At 40.2% G+C, this 20808-nt stretch overlaps 1 protein-coding gene across 3 annotated transcripts in view; it reads left to right on the top strand.

Moving 5' to 3' along the window:
* The first annotated feature begins 6038 nt into the window (after positions 1–6038).
* TFB1M (transcription factor B1, mitochondrial) overlaps positions 6039–20808 on the top strand; it is a 43988-nt gene continuing 29218 nt past the window's right edge. The window contains exons 1-4 of one of the 3 annotated variants that reach the window (XM_067542451.1): positions 6039–6277; positions 8029–8186; positions 10067–10218; positions 15557–15665. In XM_067542451.1, the coding sequence (XP_067398552.1) occupies positions 8054–8186; positions 10067–10218; positions 15557–15665 (394 nt within the window). In that variant the 5' untranslated portion in view covers positions 6039–6277; positions 8029–8053. Of the gene's footprint in view, positions 6278–6435; positions 6620–6947; positions 6966–8028; positions 8187–10066; positions 10219–15556; positions 15666–20808 lie in introns of those variants that run through there. The other 2 variants (XM_067542452.1, XM_067542453.1) reach the window with 2 other exon arrangements.

Below are 20808 nucleotides of genomic sequence, written 5' to 3'. Positions count from 1 at the left end.
CTCCAGCTGTAGGTGGAACTTAAACAGGAGCCAGACAAAACAGAAGAGGCTGATAAGGCATGGTGAAGGACCTGCCCTCAGCACTCCTGAGGCAGCGCCCTAAGGGAATCCTCTTCTGGAGAGGAAGGACCTGCCTGTTGATTTCAGAGAGGCTTGAAGGTTCAAATGGTACCTTTCTTCTTACCAACTTTTGACAGACTGCTAAGACTTTGACAAGAGAGTGGGTGACAGCAAGTGGCCCAGAGAAGCACACTGGTGAGTGCTGGACATTTGGTAATTCCTACAGGGCCCTGGACTGGCGCCTGGTGGAGTGGGAAGGCCTGGGCTGCCCTACCAATCCCCCTTCATTAAGGGAATGAAAACCCTCAACTTTTAGACCGCCCCTCTCCCCGAAGGAAAGGAATGAAAGAATTTTTTGAAACATAAACTGGGATCAGACATTTGTGGGGGTAAGGACTGAAGGATTTGAACCATGGGATTTTTGAGACATTTAAAAATATATACAGTACAATGGAACATGTAAAGGACAAATATTGGGCCAGCTCCTTTTCCCATTGACAGCGGTTGCAAAATTCATGTTCTCTTTAATGAAAACATGATAGGACCCTTATGCAGTATATTTAAAAGGTATCTTATATTACGATTCCAAGATTATCATTCTGGTTCAATCTGTAGCCTAGAATGTCCATAGAATCAGCATAAAGTGACTGGCAACAGCTACAAGCATGGTTGAAGGCTCTTTTTGTTCAGAACCATCACTGGGTTTCACAGTCTGTTACCATCCAATTTTAAGATCTCAGCCATTCTGACTTTATGAATTATACCTGTGCATTGTACCAATACAGAAAGGCATGTGTTTATGTCATGCTGAAAGTTCTAGACCATTGATATATCAGAGGTAACTCAACTAATCACCATGCTTACTCTATAACTAATTTGCATGCACTAATTTCACTGGTTGTATGAGGGAGACCGCATGAATTATGAATGAACAGTTTCAGCTACTACTTTTAGATAAAGCTTATTTGGTTTCCAAGTAAAACCACTCTCTTCTATCTGCCAGCCTAGCAGCCTCAAACTGGAATATGAAAATCCAACTGAGTTCTGTCTGGCTCATATCATTAGATTCTCCAGGCTGCATTGTTACATAGGTCTGAGGGCAATCCACTGATGTCAAAGAGGTTTAAGTGGGTGTGGATCTGAGTGTGGATCAGCGATTAAATCTTCTTGAAAAATTCTAATAATATATAGCCAGAACAGAATCTAGCTCAGTCCCTTTAGGTTACCAACAGGGTAAAGCAGTAAAAACTTCTGAGTTCTCAGCAGCTATGAATCTGGGATCAAATATGTTGTGGAAAGGGTACTATTTTTGCAATTACTCTGCTGAAGTAGATTGGCAGTATGCATTACAGCAATTGAGAAATCTAGGGACTTTTGGCGACTAGTATAATGTAAAGTATTGTACATGCTCCCAATGAATCGACACTGATTGAACTGTTTTAGAGGGGAATCATAAACAAAACTTGCAGAGACTTTATAGATCTTGGAGTCTGATCCTGCAACCCTTTCTCATGTGAGTTGTCCCATTGAAATCAATGGAACTACTTATGTAAAGATTACTCACATGAGAAAGGATGGGGATCACACTTACAAAATAAGAATACATCAAGTTTCCTAAGTATTTTTACAAATAATGTTGCTGTTTCAATGTGTTCCTCCCTCACAGAGGATACAGCATTGTATCTATCTCCCAGGTAAAGTCTAAGAAAATTCAGATCCTGTGACTGATGTTTTCCTTAAAACTTCTGCTCCTGGAATCATACAAGAACATATGAATCTCAGCTTTCAATTTAAAAAAAAAAAAAAAGAATTTCTAGCTTTCTTGATTTTTTGGAGAAAAGTTTGAAAATATGACTACAGTATAATCTAACAGCTCAGAAACCAGAAGACAAATAATAGGTGTTGTGTTCTTTGTATTTTTTAAAATCTCATAATTTTAAGACAAGCTCAAGATTTTTGAAAGCTTCTACATAGATTGTCCTGGCTTCTGAAAGATCTCCCAAAATCCAAGAGGACCTCAGGAGATCCACAAATTTTAGGTAAAAACTCTGTATATCAAAATTTGTGAGGTTTCTTGTCCACAAAGGTCTTGTTTAAACTAGGATTTAAAGGTGTGGATAATAGATTGAATGATTTAGCTTGATCTAACAAACACCTTTTCATGGAATGCCTGTACTAGAAAAACAGGTGTGTTATGTGATATAAAATCCTAATGTAGATAGGATGGGACAATTTTTAATGCAAGGGTACATCCCAACCAGATAAACTGAGGTAAAACTACAACTTGCCTTGTCTACAGTAGGATTTTACAATGGTAGTATCATGTAAAAATTCCCCTGTGTTCCTAGTGTAGACAGGGCCTAGATTCTAACTCAGTGGTTCTCAACCTGCAGCCCAATCAGCACACAGCTGCGGCCCATGTGACATCCTCAGGGCTATCCAGGTAGTATATACACTGTGTGGATGTGGCCCACATAACACAGAGCTGCATATGTGGCCCAAAATGGTAAATAGGTTGAGAACCGCTGCTCTAATGCAACTAGTTATCATATGTTAAAGTATAATTGCTGTGCCTTGACTTGAATTTTAGAAGGTGTTAATTAGAAAAAGAGGATGTAATATAACTTCTTTAAATTCTAGTTTAGATAAAGGTGTGAATAGGTGTGAATAACCAAAATAGGGGAAAAAGAGTAATTAATCTACCATTTTAAAATACTTTCAGTTAATTTAGAAGTCGTTTTGTCAACTGTTAAATCAACCAAAAGTAGTGGATATATATTTTGTGTGTGTGTGTGTGTGTGGTAAATATATAAAAATTTACCTAAAAACAACTGTGAACTGATCTGATTTTTCTATGTTTTTCAGAAGGATACGAATGTCCTCAGTCTTAATCAACTTTACAAAACTGTCAGGATGTTGGTTTACCCCTTTGATTGTTAATTAATCTTACTGTATTTGAAATATTTGTAAAGACTTCGTATCTAATTGTAAAGACTGACATTAAAAAGTTCACATTAGTGTATATTCAATTTTCCTTTAAATCTGCTATTTCCATCAGCAACTGTAAACACCATTGCTGATTCCATAGTCTTTTACGTAACTGATGCTTATTTGTTTTATAATACAAAGTGCATGGCTTTGAGTCAGGACAGATCCCATTGACTTCAATCAGAGCAGGATGGGCCCCCATGCTACTCACCTTATTCATTAGAGAGAGACTTTAACATGTTAGTGGGATCTGCTGATTTGTTATTGTATTATATGGAATTTGTTATTGATGCTAGAGGCTTTATTCAGTGACTGCTACCTAGAGCTCCCCTCAATGCTTTCCTAATTTGGGGTTACTAACTAGAAGCCCTTCAAAAATGAACTTTTCTTTTCCACCTCCAACTACTGATATGCACTTCACTTCTCCAGGGCCTTGGCTTTTTATTAAATATTCCACTTCCACAAAACAGCTTCTCACCATTTACTTATCCTGTCAAAACAATCAGCAAGCAAAGAAATGGAAAAAGCAAAATCATAAGCGGATCCTTGAAACCTATCATTAGTTCTACAGGACCACAGAGAAAGGAACATTTTTCTCTGCTGTGCCCAATGACGTCTGATGCCAGCAAGGGACTCTGACTACCAGTACTGGAAAATGTTGAAAGAAAGTACATATATGTTTAGCTACTGTATGTCTTGTAACTTGAATACTTACTTGTGACGTTTCAATTGCTTGATTTATTTTATTTTGTCGTTCACAGGTGGAGTGTCACTAAGCGGCTGATACTGCAAGATGCTGAGTGCCTGAAACTTCCACTGTAGTCAGAAGAAGTTACAGGCATGAAGGCCTAGATCCTCAAAGCTATTTAGGAGCCTACTTCCAACGGGATCTTTTGAGGAGCTAGGCCTAATTGTCTCCAACTCAAAACTCCTAAGGTATGATTTTCAGAGGTGCTCAGCACTCACAACTCCAGCAGAAATTAAGGGGAACTGCAGGTGGTGAGTACTTCTGAAAATCAAGTCCAAGGCGTGCAGAGTTGGGAAAACCACAAACTTGAAAATCAATTAACTTCAAGTTAAAAAAAAAAAAAATACTCTACTGTAAACCTACCCTAAAAAGACTGTGAGCCAGGATAACTGCTTTGTATTTTCAGTTCTGCTCCAGACTTGGAGTACCACTTTAAGCAAGTCATTTATGGCCGGATCTTCAAAGGTACTGTGGCTACCATTGGCTCCAGTGACTTCTGCAAATCGAGATATCAATGTCTATGTGCCTCCATTTTCCCAGCTGTAAAATGGGGATAATACTGTCACCCAAGAGGCTTTTTCTGAATAAATTATGTTTGAGCTTTGAGAGTCTTGGATAAATGATGTTATATTTATTCAGTCCATAGTAATGAAAGCAATAGCAAAGGCCATAGAAAGATGTTTCCTATAGCCCTGTTTTATATGCTCAAAATTTTCTGGAAAACACCTCTTTCAAGACTGAAATATGTTTTAGGGCTGTAATGTTCACAAATCAAAGAACTTTGTGTTAGACCCACAAAGGAATTTAGACACCTAGCTGCCACTTTAGGTACCTAAGTCCAACATTGAGGCACCACTGAGATCTTCAAAACCTCCATGCATCTGCTGCTTAACCTTGTAAGTGTCCAAATTCCCTAGGCGCCTAAGATTCTGCGAGTAAACACGCACAACATTGCCATAGCTGATGCCACCATGCTGCTCAATACCCTCTCATTCCTAAGCCCCAGCAGGAAACTTAAATTAGACATTTTGAGCCCATCTTGCATGTGTATCCCAGTCCAGTAGGTGTTTCCAGAGCACACGAAAGCCCCACAAGACTACAGGGGTGACCAGACAAGGAATTTTGGGGGAAATGCATGGGCATGTGTGAATACCAATACCTAGTTGTTAAGTGACCCACTTGGACTGTGGGAGACCTGTTTTCTAATCCCCATTTGGCCTGATTTGTAGCAGGATCTCCTCTATGCCAGGTGATTGCCCAAGCCACTGAGCTATGGTATTTTCTGAACTAGGTCTTTTTCAATCTCTCCTTCTGAAGCTGTTCCACTCAGCTTGCTGGGCTTTCTATTGACCCCATGTATAGGTGCCCAATTCTTGCTATGGAGCCTGAGCACCAAAAGTAGGGCTGAGGATTCCCACAGACAGGACACTTAAACATTAGTTCCAGAGGGGTAGCCGGATTAGTCTGTATACTGCAAAAGTGAGAATCCTGTAGCACTTTAAAGACTAACAAATTTAATTTCTGCAGGCATAAAGCTTTTGTGGGCTGTAACCCACTTCGTCAGATGCAAGATCACTGCAGTGCCTGTCCTTTTGTGGGTGTGGCCCCTTGTGGTTTGCATCCCCTTTTCAGTTTTAGGCCCCAATTGTGCTACTGGATCTAAAGGGCTGGCGCCTGCTGCCCAGTGAGGCTCTACCCAGCAACCAGTCCCCTAGTGTGCAAATCCAACTTCAGGAGTGAGGCTGTGCGCAAGCAGAAGCAGGGGGAGGCAGCTTTGACAACAGTGCCAAGGATGTTGGCTTTCACGTTAATGACCTTGCAGCACAACCCACCTTGAAATCAAGGCCAGACTGAAACCAGCTGTAAAACCTGCAGGGAACCTAGGCAGCCGAGCCTCCCGCCCAGAGCAAGAAGTACCCAGCGCTGCAGGAAGGAGGAGAAGGCGAGAGGGCGAACAAGCGTTCCCGTGCCCCTATGCCATAGCAGCAGGCAGCTGCGTGTATGACGCAGTACTGCGCCTGCGCAGTGCGAGGAGGCCCAGACCCCTGAATCGGCCCCCGAGGAGACGCATTCACAATAGTGCGCATGCGCAGTAAGACCGCCGTTCCCGTCCTTGGCGAGAAGACGCATGAAACCCGATCCCGTCCTGTCAGACGCGGAGACGTCACGTGGTAAGAGCTGAGGCGCATGCGCTATGGGGGAGGGGGCGCGCAGGCTGGCCATCAGCGTCGATTGGGCGCCGAAAATTCAGTGTGCCGACGTTGGTTCAACTGTATCCGGGTCGCTCGTGGCTGCTGTTGTTATTGGTTAACGCGCGGCGGCGGCGGTTTGCTTGTTACTTAATACAGCAGTGACCCTTCCACACAAAAAACCCAGCAGCAGCCGCCGCCGCCCGACTGGTTCCGGCTCGGGTAGCTCCCGCTCGGGTGGGCGTCTTAGCGCCTCAGTCCACGCGGCAAGGGCGGGGCCCGGCCGCTCCCCGTAAGTTACTACGCATGGGCCGCTGCCGCACGCGCGGCAGTCACCCTCCCCATCCCCCATCGGGGCCTCTGCGCATGTGCAAAGCCTCCTCAGCAAGGGGCCGGCTCGGCCGTCTTTACGGAACCGTGTGGGCGGGCTGTGACTGACGGGGGGCGGGGTGTGACTCAGCCGGTCGCGGGGGGGCCGCGTGTCTCCCGGCCTCTCCGCCTGTGCAAAGCGCCGCCGGCCGCTCACGGCCGCAGGCGCGCGGGGGGAGGGGATGCGGCGTCGGCCCCGGGGGCGTAGCCCGCAGCAAGGGGGAAAGCCCGTCCGCGCTCGACCCGGTCCCTAGCGGGGGGGCAGGTACTCGCTACTCCCTACTCCCGCCTGGGCCTCCGTCCGCTCCCCTCCCCCCCCGGTGTGTAATTCGGAGCGGAGGAAGCGCGCGGGCAGAGCGCTTTGTGTAGACGTTTGTCGAGGGGGTGGCGGGTGAGACTGAACCGTAGGGCCGGGCCGGCCCTTGCAGGCAGCGTTTCACTCCCCCGGGTAAGGTTAGGAGACGTTCCCAGGCCAGGGAGCAGCAGGTAGCTTTGCGGCCCGAGGGTGATTCGGTGACAAGGAGTGCGGATGGTTGAGCTCCTGGAAGTGCCAAGGATTATGAAAAATTGCAGACACTGCTGCGGTTCACGGCCCTGCTCTGCGCTTTACAGTGAGAGCGGGGACCTCGGTGGAGACTACAGCTCTCATTAAGACATAGGCGCTACCTTGAGCCACATAGAAAGCCACTCGCATCCACATGGCACATCCTTTGCTGGCTGGGGCTGTCTTGTCTCCAAGGCTCCTGACCTCAGATCACAATGAAGCATTGCATGCTTGGAATGGGTGACCGGGGGGGACGACACACTTGGTGATTATCTGTTCCGTTCATTCACTGTGAAACACCTGGCATTGGCCACTGTCAGAAGACCGGATTCTCAGCTAGATGGACCATTGATCTGACCCAGTATGGCCGTTCTTATGCCCTCCATACAATACTGTGTTGCCCTTAAATTAAGGGAATGGGTCTGAGAATGGGGCACATTTTAGCAACGTGCTTGATGCCTAGGCCCTTTTCTCCATCATTCAGAGGATGAGAGTAAGAAGGATCAAAAAGTGTGATTAACATTGTGGAAAACAGCACTTAGGCTTTCTCCCTCTGTATTTTTCATTGCAAAACTGGATTTTTCAGGGAAAAGAGGAAATAGTTTTTCTTTTCTTTTTTCTTAGGGGAATCAATGTGATTAAATACATTGACTGTGTACAACTTATATACATTTGTACTGACTTCCGCTTGCAGTGTAAAACCACTACCTTCTAGTTAATAAAAGGCTAGAATTAGTTAGCAAAATACAAACTTAAGAAACTATATTTGGGGGGAAAGGGAGTGATGTTTGCATTTAAATCTGTTGTCTAACCAGCCCAGTATATGTGATCCTAATGCCTCCTCCTGCAAATACACACAATACATAACTTTAAAGCAGTGAGTAGATTCATTAGTTAATGAAACTGCTCGTGCTTAAAATTAAGCACATACATATGTGTTTACGAGATCAAGACCTTAGGTTGTAAATGTGAATTTTTAATATATGCTTTTAAAGCAATAGGTTCGTTTGATAAAATCAGAATAAGTAAATATTTTGAGTTTTACACTTCATTCCATTCTGTTTCTTAAATATTTAATTCAGTCCTATTGTACATTTGAGCACTGCTAGTCCCTTCTTTCTCTTTTTTAGGAGCAAGAGTTAACCGTTTTGGCCAATGGCTGCATCAGGAAAGGTGGCTGCTTTCCGTTTACCACCTCTACCAACTGTTAGAGAGATTATTAAACTGTTCAATCTCCGAGCACAAAAGCAGCTATCCCAGAATTTTCTCCTGGATTTGAGATTGACAGGTGGGACAATTTATCTTGCATCTTTTAAAATTTTAATCATAGCCTGCCTTTTGATTTTTCTCCAGAGTTTAATCTCTGTCTACATTTGCATGGGAACTCTTGTCTTCCTCACAACAGCATTATGATAAATTAAAAAAAATATATTAACTCAAAATAATACATTTACTTCTAAATGCTCAGACATTTAAATCTATATGTAGAGTAAATGCTGTATTTTTTGAGGGGGATTCCGTGTATTTATGCATAACCAAAAATTGAATTTCTGTTTTAAATGCAAAATTCAATTCAACTTTAATTATGGAACTGTGCCCAGTGCCTCTATAAAACTAATTCCACTCAGAAGTTACCACAGAATATTAGGGAAAGGTAGAAAGCAATTACTCAGATAGCTTCTATGTTTGCCTCAAAAGTGAGACACTCTGAGGATATTTGTGCAGGGTACAAATTTGTTTCTTTGTTACCCTAGCAGGTAGTTTGACTAGGAAGGCCATCTGCACCAGTTTACTGGGAGTGTCCTGGGTTGTCTATTCCATTATACTGGTCAGATTTACTTTCTCCAACATCATCTCAGCCACAGTTCACATCACTAGTACTGCTGACTCCAAGCTGTGTGGCACCTGCTCTGCTGACCCTGAGGTAGTTCTACTGTGCAATAGATGCATAGGGAGGGTGTCAAACTCCTAAGGGCTTTTCTACACTTAAAAGTTAACTCAGATTAAGGTAGGGAGCAATAGAAGTAGTTGAGACACAGGAACACGTGAAGTCAATCAGGAACAACTCCATATGTGGACAGGCCTTAAGGGGAGACTTAGGCATCTAAAATGGCAGTTTGGTGCCTCAGTCCAACATTTAAATCTTCAAACCCTTGCTCAACTGCCGCCTAACCTTATAGGTGCCTAAACTGCATAGGTACCTAAATTTCCACGTAAAGTTCCCTGAACATTTAAATTTCTGCTGGTGGGCATGCACACAGCCACCTCAGTCCTCATAACTGCAGCAAAATGCCCAATTCACACCTGCACCCCGGTGGGATTCACAAAATAGGCATCCCCTGCCTATCTCATGAGATGCAACTGATGCTCAGAGGCCATCGTAGGGCGCACCTACTGGATCAGACCTTGTGCAAAACAGAGACGATCTCCCCTTATGTCCAATAGCACAAAGGCTGAATACACAACTAAGATCTGGGAGACCCGGATTCAAATTCTCGCTCTTCCTGATGTGGAACAGGGATTTGAACCCTGGTCTGCTAGGTGCCCGACTGTCAACCTATCAGGTATTCAGTTCTTATTCTCCCTCACAGCCTCTCCTGTTGAAGTGGTTCCACTTTGCATACCACTTTTTTATCATGCCTTATGTTCTCCTAATGCCTGACCCTGGTTTTTTCCATCTCATTTTGTATAGATTTCCTTGCTTCCCATTCCTTTAACCTTAACTGTCCACAACCAGCTCTACTCCTTTTTCTCTAACCTTTCCTAGCTCTTGCGCCTGGCTTCCCCCTATCTTTTATCTGTTAGCTCTGTTTCTTAGATATCTTAATCCCCAAACTGCTCCTCTCTGTTCTTGTTCTTTTTATATTTCTTTGGGACTGCCTCAGCATAATAGAATTTCCCTTTAAAATGGGCAGACACTACAGTGATGCCACAGGGGTTACCTACCAGAAAGAGAATTGCAGCCTGTTGTAGAAGAAAATGAAACTGAATTCTCTGTGGTCTAGCAGGCTCCATACACAACCGTACTCCCCTCATTTAACCAGGAGGTGCCATTGTTTGTCTGTTCTGAGATACTCATTGTTTACTGTAGAAACACAAGCTACACTCATCTTGGTGATCTCAGTGCCTTGCAAAAGAAAAGCTTTGTGTGTTCTTTTTGTCTTACAGATAAGATAGTGAGAAAGGCTGGCAGTCTGAAAGATACCCATGTCTGTGAGGTGGGCCCTGGGCCAGGAGGAATTACAAGATCTATTCTCAATGCTGATGTTGCACAACTCCTGTTAGTTGAAAAAGATACTCGATTTATTCCAGGACTAAAGGTATCAAATGGGAATTGTTTGTATAATTAATACATGTTTAAAATATTTTAAGAAGTTAACGTACTTTTTCAAAAAAAAAAGTTAGATGTTCTATTTTTATCTGAACAACTGAAAATAGTATCCCTTGTTCTAAAATAACTTGTATCAGAAATTTTGCAGTGTTCTCTGCTTTTTTCATACCGGTCAGTTATTTAGTTAATCTTTATTGGCTGGATGGAGTGCATTAATCTGTCTCATTATGTTTGACTGGATGCATAATCCATTAATTGAAAGAATACTGCTTAATACTAGTTTATATAGAAATCCTTTTAAGAAGTTGAGATTTAAAATAGTTTATAAAACATCTCAAACACTATTTATCTGATCAGATTTTTCACCCAGATTGACATTATATGACATTTCTGTACTTATCTCTTTGTGAAAATCATTTCTTCAGCCCAAACAAAGGATGTGCTGCAGCCCCACTCTGATGGGAGAAATAGGTGCAGCCCCATGCTGTCTTTTGTAAAATCTGTTGTAGTTAGGGTTGTCCTGATACTGTTGTTATAACTGCACTCACTGGGATTGTTGAATGTAAACATTATCCACAAGTTAATAGCTTTGTATCTCAAAATTGACTCATAAATCATAATTATTTGAATTAAATAAGAAAGCATATGAGATGTAATTAATTCTTTTGCGTGTCTTATCATATAATTGCATGAATCAATAGGTACATTTTTGTTTGGCTTTCAAAATCTGCTACTGAAGCAGATTCCTCTAAGTAAAAGCACTGCTTCTATAGGATCCTCCTACAAACTGTCTTAAACATGTGTACAACTCTTGTAATCAAACTAGCTGAGTGAGTCACTATATTTCAGTAGCAACCCCCTCACAGCAGAAGTTACTATATTTTAGACAGGCTATTCAGTGTACTGGAGATGTCACTCAGTAACAATTGGTGTGAATAAACAAACAGTATCTTGCATCTGTTAGTATTAAATTTGGTTTTGAACTTTATTTTCCAAATAAAATGATAAATTTTATTGAGTCCCTCTTTGATGCGGGTCATAACCTCTTTGTTTTCTCTAGGTTTTCACTGAAAGTTCTGTCTCATTCTGTCCAGAATGGCTGCACATAAAAGGCCTGGGATTTGAATAGCAGAAAACGCCAGATATTAGAATAACAATTGGGGACTGTTATTTAGAAAAATCTTTTACCATATGTGTGAAACAAATGACATTTAAAGCATTTTGCATTTTTACTAAGTTCTCTCTTACTAAGTGATTTCTGCTTTATAAAATTGAGGTAGGGGTCTGTACTACAAAACTGAAAAACAATAAAGAGCCTAAGAGTATAATTCTGCCCTCAAATCAAATATGCACTTGCAAATCCCATTGGTGTTGATAAGAGTTATGTATGCACATACAAAGGTAGAACTTTATCCTCCTATATATTAAAAGAAAGAGGACTGGATTTAATAGATTTTGTAGTACATCCTAGTGAGGTGGCTCTAACACTTCTTGGGAGTACCCAGGGTTGTGAGGCACCTCACTACAAAGATCTTACCATAAGGAAGTCTTGTCTTTGCCTGCTGCGCATCAGCTCCCTGATTCCCTTGGCCACAGGCAACACAAGCATTCCACCTCAGCCATCATGAACCCTGCTGCCTCTCTGCAGGTTAGCGTTAGGCATGCTTCAACCCTCAAGCCCTTTGAGTGTCCACTGGACATTCTCTGTATTCCCAGATCCACTGCTGTCAAAGGGACAGTACACCCCAGCTTATGAGTTACACCTCAGATCACTATTCCGCTTAATAAACAGCACTTAGAAATGTTTATAGTGAAAACAAGAACGTTTATTTAACAAAGTATAGAGATTCAGGTGATAGCAAGTAAATATATTGGAAATAAATGGCTAAATATAAAATAAAATCATAACTTGCATTCTAGATCCTAGACTTACTTAACTAGTTACTTTCGTGTCTTCACCAGTATTTTTCAGCTAGCAGGCTGTCATGCCTTTTTCATGAAACAGGCCACTTGTCACCTTTTCTCCTCAGTGAAGGATACAGTGTGTCTCTTTGCATTTTTTTGATACACTGAATTAATCCTTTCATGTTAGTCATAAACTGGACACCCTCCTTTTGTGTGTTCCTTTCTGTGGATTTGGTGATCTCTAGTCAATTTGGCAATCTTGGTTAGTTGTGCTTCTTGTGCAAATAGACTTACATTGTGAGAGACACAATACACAGTGACCAGATGTAGAAATAAGCATCTCCTGCGCCTTGCCTGAACAGAACCTGTCCGATACAGGTCACCAGTTAACCTGCCTTTAACTTCAAGGCTTTAAGATCACAATTTCCAGTATAGATATATAACTTCTTAAATATTATCTGTACATACATTTCACAATGATTATGGTGACTAGAGACCATACATGCCAGCCTTTGGTAAATTATTGTGTATATATTTGGCCAGAGGATTCCTCTAAAACTATAAATTTCATTCTCAAAGCGTCATAGTCTCATGCTGGCACACAATCTGATAACTAGACTGGGCAGATTTATAAAAGGGAGCAGGGGCAAGATTTTCCTCTTAAGCTGAGCATTGGAATGACTGCAGAGCTCTTCCATGGTGGCGAATTCAGCCTATTAGTGGAAATATCCCTCAGTGCCCTTTATATCATCTCAAATGCAAGGTGGAGGATGAGGAACTGTGCAGTAGCAAAGCCTCTGGCTTCATCTTCCCCCTGTATAGTTGTGCCTTTAAGCTTGTGGAACCTCACTATTCTGCTGCCAGAGGACCCCTGATGGCTGCAAGATTTGTCCTAAAATACATTAATTCACAGTGGGTCTCCCAGTCATTAGTAATGTTCTGTTGCAGTTTTATCCCAACAGATATCCTAAATATTTAGTGTGAAATTTTTACTTCACAGTATCTACTATTTAGTGGAATTTACTAGCATAATGAAAGTTCAAGGGCAATAGGTATCAATTGGCTATTAAGACATGAAGTTGCATCTGAAAAAAACACATTTGTTTTTCTCATTTGTTACTTTTACTTTTATAGTGTTGACAAAAACAGAAGTTTAAGGTTCTTATCTTCTGTCTCTAATATGCTAATGAATTTTTAAATTACACGAAGTATAGTCATTTAAAAAAATCCTAAGGACTCTTCCTGACAGCGAAACCCATGATTAAAAAACAATCTCACATATGATCCCAGCCCATCATTTGTATAGACATCTGTCTATTTTGGGTATTATTTCTTTAATCCAATGATTTTATTAGATTATCTTGCATCCTTGGTTGGCCCCCTTCATAGTAAAATTTAGCAAATCAAGGCAGATTAGTGTACCTATAAGCAGTTTAATTATTGCTGCGGTGATGAAATCTATTCTTAAATTGGTTAGTAGTATAATTCCAGACTTATTTCATGTTAGATTCTTTTCTCTCTTGTCGAAACTAATTGCATTCAAAACAGAAAGGGACATTATTTTTTAGCGTTAAACCCCATTTCAGTACTCTCTGCACAGAATTTACATTTCTACTTGAGTGCTATATTTCCATGAATGTTCCTTGAAAGCAACTGTTTCCTTTGGCTCAGAAAGCTGAGAAAGTTGGTTTTCCATTAAGTAGTGTAGCGATGAACTTTTTAACCTTTTTTTCATTCTGTCCAAATCCCTGCGTGAAGCAGCATGATTGAAATGGAAGATGCAAGTGATGCTGCTGAAATGAATTGAGGAGCAATAAATCTAAACTACCACAAAAATCATTTCCATTCTTTCCATTGATTACACTCAAAACATTTCACTGTTTATAACATAGGTTTGAATTTTCTCACACACAAACCAAAATTTATTCCACTTGTTTTTTCCTAACCTTTAAAAATAATAATAAAAAAATCTTCCCTAAATATTTGCTAAATATAAACACTGATTTGCTCCAGAAACAGTATATTGAATAGGGGCACTTTTATTTGTAGCGGGGGAAAAACATTGCAACTGTCAGATTAAAACACTTAAATCAATGTACCTTTCACATGTTTCATACTTTTTTCTACTGTGTATGTTTACTGCCAGTGTTGTTTGTGATTTAATATGATGATTTGCTCTCTCTGAGTATTTCTGTGCCTGTTTGATCCTACAGTGAAGACATAATTTCAAATACACTAATGTCTTACATGCAACCATTATGAATCAATATGAAGTCAAGCAGCAGTAGATGGCCCATGAGGGAAAGTCTAATTACTTATGTTTTTTTGGTTTTGTTTTCTAAGAGCTTGTCTAGATGAACAGTTAGCGCGTGGCAAACTGGGATGTAAACTGCAATGCAGTAGTGTGCTGCTTACTAACTGTTCATGTGGACCCTGTTAGTGCACACTTAAAGTTCCCTCGTGCATTTTGATCTATTCCACTTTGAAATGGGAGTATGTCAATGCGCACTAGGTGACTTATTGCGAGTAAGCAGCATCCACACAGACAGTGTGTGGCATGCTAGTGCACTGTAGATTTACACCCTGGCTTGCCACACATCAGCTGTTTGTCTAGACAGGCCTTTAGTGACAGATATTTCTAATACTAAAAACAAAGGGAGCAGAGCACAGAAAATTACAAGTACATTTATTTTTGTATAAATATTCTATTATCCACAAGTTTGCTGCAATACAAAACTCCTTTTCTGGCCATACAGATTTGCATTATAGGCTTGATCCTACAAGGTGTTAAATCCTTTAGCCTGATCCTGCAAAATACTTAAACATGTACTTAACTTTAAGCATGTGAATAGTGCCATTGATTTCAGTGGGACTAATCATGTGCTTACCTTTAAGCACATGATTAAGTGTTTTGCTGGATCAGGCCAGAGCGCTCAGCACTTTGCAGGATCAAGCCCTATTATGAGAGTGTGCATGTTTTGAAGCACAAATAATAAGTTACATTGACATATGAGAATTTTCTCTGGTATATTTTAATAATCCATGTTCATTTCGGGCTTGAAAATTCTTAAGTCTTTAATTATTTGTTTTGGATCTAAACTCTCAGTCGTGCAACCTCTTACTCTCACAAGTGGTGAATAGTAGGTATAACATCAGACCTATAATTTGTATTGGTTATTTTGGTGTGTTCCGCTTTTACATGGAAATGTGCATTCTGTTCATTTTTTTATAATGTGCCCAGACCTAAAAGTTAATTCTTCTACTTTACTACAAAATGTATGTGAAGATAAAAATATTGGGCCAGATTCATGCTCAGTGTAACTCCATTGAAGCTAAGGATGAGTCTGGATCAGTATGTTTAAAAGTTTACCAGAATTTATTTGAGCTAAATAAACTAATTCTGCTTGCTTGCCGACAAATAGATGCTGTCTGAAGCAGCTCCAGGAAAGGTGCATATTGTTCATGGGGACATTTTGACATATAAGATGGAGAGAGCTTTTCCAAAACACCTTCAAAAGAAGTGGGAAGATGGTTAGTATCTGCTTTCAGTATATTTGTTTCCACCAAACAGTTGCTATGAAAATTAGTTTGTTTGACAAGATACCTTGAGTGTACTGTTTGTCACGATTTCCATTTCCTCTCACTTCATCTATACATATAGGTTTTGATCCCTTTTGGTGGATAGCAGTTGACCAGCCCCACCCTAATTTACATTTTAGCTGTTAAGGGTTAACTCTTCAGAGTGATTTCTCCTGAAAGATAAAATTAGAGAGGCCAACTTTCTTTCCTCCAAAAGAAAAAAACCAGAAACCAAGAATCAACTCTTAACTTTCCTGAGGCTTGGTCTACACTAGCAACTTATATCAGTATAACTGTGTCGCTCAGGAGTGTGTAGACAGCACTGTGTTGACATAGTTATTGCCTCTTGGGGAGGTGAAGTACCTACACCAATGGGAGAAGCCCTCCTGTTGGCATAGGTAGCGTCTTCATTGAGTGCTGGTCTACAGTAGAGAGTTTTGTCGACAAAAATCAGTTTTTGTCGACAAAACAGCGCTGGTGTTCACACACAGCCACACACCCCACCACGCCTGCTTCCCCCTCGCTTGGCCGACAAAACTGCCCGGTTTTTTTTTGCGGGGTATTTTTGTTTGTTTGGTTTTTGTTTTTGTTTTTTTTTTTTTTTTTGGACAAAATTAAAGCACCTCAACAAGAGCTGCAGGGCTTTTGTTGGCTTAGGTAAGGTGATGGCAGGGGTAAGATAAGGATCCAATAACCTGTTCTAATATGGCACTGCAATGAAAGTTACGGCACAGGTTCATCATTTGGAACCGTCTCCAGCTCCATCAGCAGTTAATGTGCTTCAGCTGAGCAGGCACTGGACATTCTGTTGCAACTGATTCAGTTAGATACTTTCCCAGGGAGAAGAGGAATTGAAGTCAGGATCTCTCCTCTACTCCCACCTCTTAAGGCTCCTTCTGGGTTTTCAGAACGGATTTTTTTCTCCACTTTCCTTTATTCAACATAGAAGATTGCTGTTTTTGGTTCCATCTGAACCAAGAATGGGCTTGGATCAGAGAATGGGAACAAATCAGAGGTTGGATCCAGATAGAGAGCATTAGAAACAACCTCATTCATTTGCTTTATATCTACATGGACAAAGATATTTTCAATCAGATCAGAGTATAGACTTCTGGCGTTGGCCATCTCCTGCATCTTATCAAGATGTTCTGTGTATGGGAGTAGACTTTCATGAATTTGATACTGAGAGAACATAGAAGTATTAGTTCTGAATTATATGTATTGGACAGTGCATTTAGGTCCTGATAGATCTGATAGTAAGAGATTTGTTAGATGAAGAAGAAGAATTAGCAGGAATGTTAGAATCAGATCCAGACTATGGAGGGATGCCTTCTTCAGAGGAGAATGTGGGGGAGGCTTCAGCATCATTGCCATCAGAGGATGTGATGTTATTCCATGAGTTGGTGGATTGCATGGCAAAGACATTAGATATTCCCTCAGTTTCTGTTAAGAAATCATCTCACCCTGTTTTCAATATTTCAGGGGCAGCTACTAGACAAAGGCTTCGCTTATTGGAAGCGTTGTCTTAATGAGCAAAAATAATCCGGAATGCTCTCTCATCTGCTCAGCCTATGCTGAAAAAGGTTGACAAACTACCAGTTCCCTTAGAAAGGTCTTGCTATGTTTCATATTCACCATCTCCTAATCTGTTAGTGGTGAAGGCTGCATAACAAAGATGGAAGAGTGCTTAAGATACTCCAGGTACAGAAAGAAAAAGACTGGTGTATTTGGGAGGGAAATGTTTTCTTCGGCTACATTAGGCATGCGTATATGGAATTATGAAGGTGTCATGACAAGATACCAGTATCAGTTGGGGGGAAAATGTCATTGTTCTCAATGCTCTACCACAGGTGTGTAGATTATTAATGTTATTTTGATGGAGGGGCAGAATGTTGCTAATTATCAGTTGGGAGGAGTATTTGACTCTTTAGATGCTTCAGCTAGGGAATATCTTCAACTGTTACTCTAGAAGGCAGGTGTGGGTCTTCCTCCAGAGATGAGGATGAGAAATGAGGAAATTTCTTTTTGAGGGAGATGTCTGTTTAGCACGCAGACAGATGAGGTGCTAGAGAAAATTAAGAATGTCAGGGCTACAGGTAAATCTCTAGGTTTCTTTAATACAGCAAAAAGATAATCTTTAGTTCCACTTTTCAGGTACGATAGGCAGTATTCATCTTCTTTTTTGTCAATTACTTACCCCATCAAAGAAGGAGTTATTACTACCAGCCTCAACATCATTCTTTTCAAAAACATCAACCAAAAAGAGGTCATTTAAACCTTGTAATAATAAAGGGAAATCTTCTACTTCATCATCTTCTGCTGTTTCTTCAAAGTCACAGATACGACATAAGTCCTGTTAGATACTTTTACCCCTCTATTTGGAGACAGCTTGTCGTCTTTTTACCATCGTTAGAAATTAATTACTAAAAAATTGCTTATTTTCTCATTTTTACCATACAATTATAAAATAAATCAATTGGAATATAAATATTGTACTTACATTTTAGTGTATAGTATATAGGGCAGTATACACAAGTCATTGCATGAAATTTTTGTTTGTACTGACTTCGCTAGTGCTTTTTATGTAGCCTGTTGTAAAACTAAGCAAATATCTAGATGAGTTGATGTACCCTCTGGAAGACCTCTACGTATATATCCGCCTAGTTGAGAACCACTACTGTAATAGATCTTTTTGCATGCAGCAGCAACAGAAAGTGTCAGAGGTTTTGCTCAAGAGCGAGGAAAGATAGGAACTCAATATCAGATACATCTCTGATAATTTGGGGTTAAGGCCTCATAATAAGCACTTCTGCTTATCAATCCTTGATAAAATAAATCAAGACAACGCTAAAGTAAATGTAATAGCATCAGCATGGACCAGATAGCAGTGATACCTGGACTTAATTCACCTCTCTGGAGCGTTAGTCAAACCTCTGCCATTAGTTCCAGACTTGTTGACGCTACAACAAAGGATAGTCTATCACCAGGATCTTTAGTCTCCATTTAACAGTAGGTGGAATAAGACTCTGCGATTGTTTTTAAAAAGTCTTTTTTGTTAGAGGTGCAAAATACACTGATAAATTCAAGGAACGAGTCATAAATGGGAAAGATTTTTTTTGTGTGGGTTTTCATGTATGATATAGATCACGTATCGTACTCAGTTGTATATTAGAATATTTATTGTATCTTAGAGTAGGTCTTTGATTATCTTCAGTGAAGATAACCTCTCAGCGTAATCAGCATACTATGTACCCAGGGATAGTAAATTAGTTTTTATTCTTAAAGTAAAGACATTTTTAAAAGGTCTCAATAATCAATATCCTTCAATAAAAATCCTATACCAGCTTGGAATTTGAACATAGTGCTTTCAAAGTTGATGAAACCTCCCTGTGAACCTTTGGGAAACTGTACATTGTCTTATCTCTTAAGGCAGTTTTTGACAGCTGTCACTTCAGATATATGTGTGAATTATGTGTGTTAATTGTTGATCCACCATTTACTTTTTTCATAAAGATAAAGTAATTCTCTATATACACCCAAAGTTTTTACCAATGGTGCATTCAGATTTTCATGTAAACCAGTGTATAATTTTACCAGTGTTCTTTCCCAAACCTTATACTCAGTATGGAGAAGCTAAATTACATACACTTGTTGTTAGAAAGGCCTTAACCTTTTACTTAGGACTAAACAATTTAGACAGTCCCCAAAATTGTTTATTGCATATGAAAAGAAGAATAAGGGTAAAGCTGTTTCTGTGCAAATTCTGTCAATATGTATTGGATTATAGATTTGTAGATTCTAAGGCCAGAAGGGACCATTGTGATCTAGTCTGACCTCTTCTATAGCACAGCCATAGAACTTCCTCAAAATAATTCCTAGAGCCTATCCTTTAGAAAAACATCCAATCTTGATTTAAAAATTGTCAGTGACGGAGATTCAACCTAGACCTAGACCCTTGGTAACTTGTTCCAATGGTTAATTACTCTCTCTCTTAAATTTGTCTTATTTCCAGTCTGAATTTGTCTAGTTTCAGCTTCCAGCCATTGGATTGTGTTATACCGGTCTCTGCTAGATTGAAGAGCCCATTATTAAATAGTTGTTCCCATGTGGGTACTTAAGAGACTGTTCAGGGGTGACTTGATTACATTCTCTTTAAGCTAAATAGATGAGCTCCTTAAATCTGTCACTATAAGCCATGTTTTCTTATCCTTTAATCATTCTTGTGGCTCTGAACTCACTCTCCAATTTATCAATATCCTTGAATGGTGGGTATGAGAACTAGACACAGTATTCCAGCAGCACTCATACCAGTGCCAAATACAGAGGTAAAATAACCTTTCCTACTCAAGATTCCCCTGCTAATGTGTCCTAGGAAGCATAAGCTTTTTTGGCCACAGCTTCACAGTGGGAGCTCATGTCCAGCTGATTATTAACCAGGACCCTCAAATCTTTTTCAGAGTCACTGATTCCTAGGATAGAGTCTGCCATCCACTGTATGCTTTTTCCTAGATGTATATGTTTACATTTAGCCATATTAAAATGCATAGTTTCATTTTTCCCAGTTTAGTTCGCGCTGAATTAGTGACCTGTTCTCATTATTTACTACTCCCCCAATTTGTGTCATCTGCAAACTTTCAGTGATTTTGTTTTCTTCCAGGGCATTGATAGAAAGGTTAAACAGCATAGACCCTACTGGAAACAGACCCTGTCAATGGCAATTCTCTGTTTACAGTTACATTTTGAGACCTATCAGTTAGCCATTTTTCAATCCATTTAATGTGTGTCTTGGTAATTTTAGTTCTAGTTTTTTAATCAAAATGTTGTGTGGTACTAAGTCCACACCATACAAAATCTAAGGATATTATGTCAACACTATTACCTTTACCAACCGAATGTGTAAGCTCATCAAAAAAGATATCCAATTAGCTTGACAGTATTTTTCCCATAAATCCATGTTGATTAGCATTAATTATATTATTTTCCTTCAGTTTTTTTTGTTAATCAACTCTCGTATCAGCTGCTCCATCATCTTGCCTGAGATCAATGTCAGGCTATGAGAGGTCAATAAGCACCTGAGTCATCCCATTTATCCTTT

This window comes from Emydura macquarii, unplaced genomic scaffold (genome assembly GCF_026122565.2).
Source record: "Emydura macquarii macquarii isolate MOO-44397 ecotype Brisbane River unplaced genomic scaffold, CSIRO-AGI_Emac_v2 contig_705, whole genome shotgun sequence".
Classification (NCBI taxonomy): Eukaryota; Metazoa; Chordata; order Testudines; family Chelidae; genus Emydura; species Emydura macquarii.
This window is presented reverse-complemented; position numbering and strand designations above follow the sequence as displayed.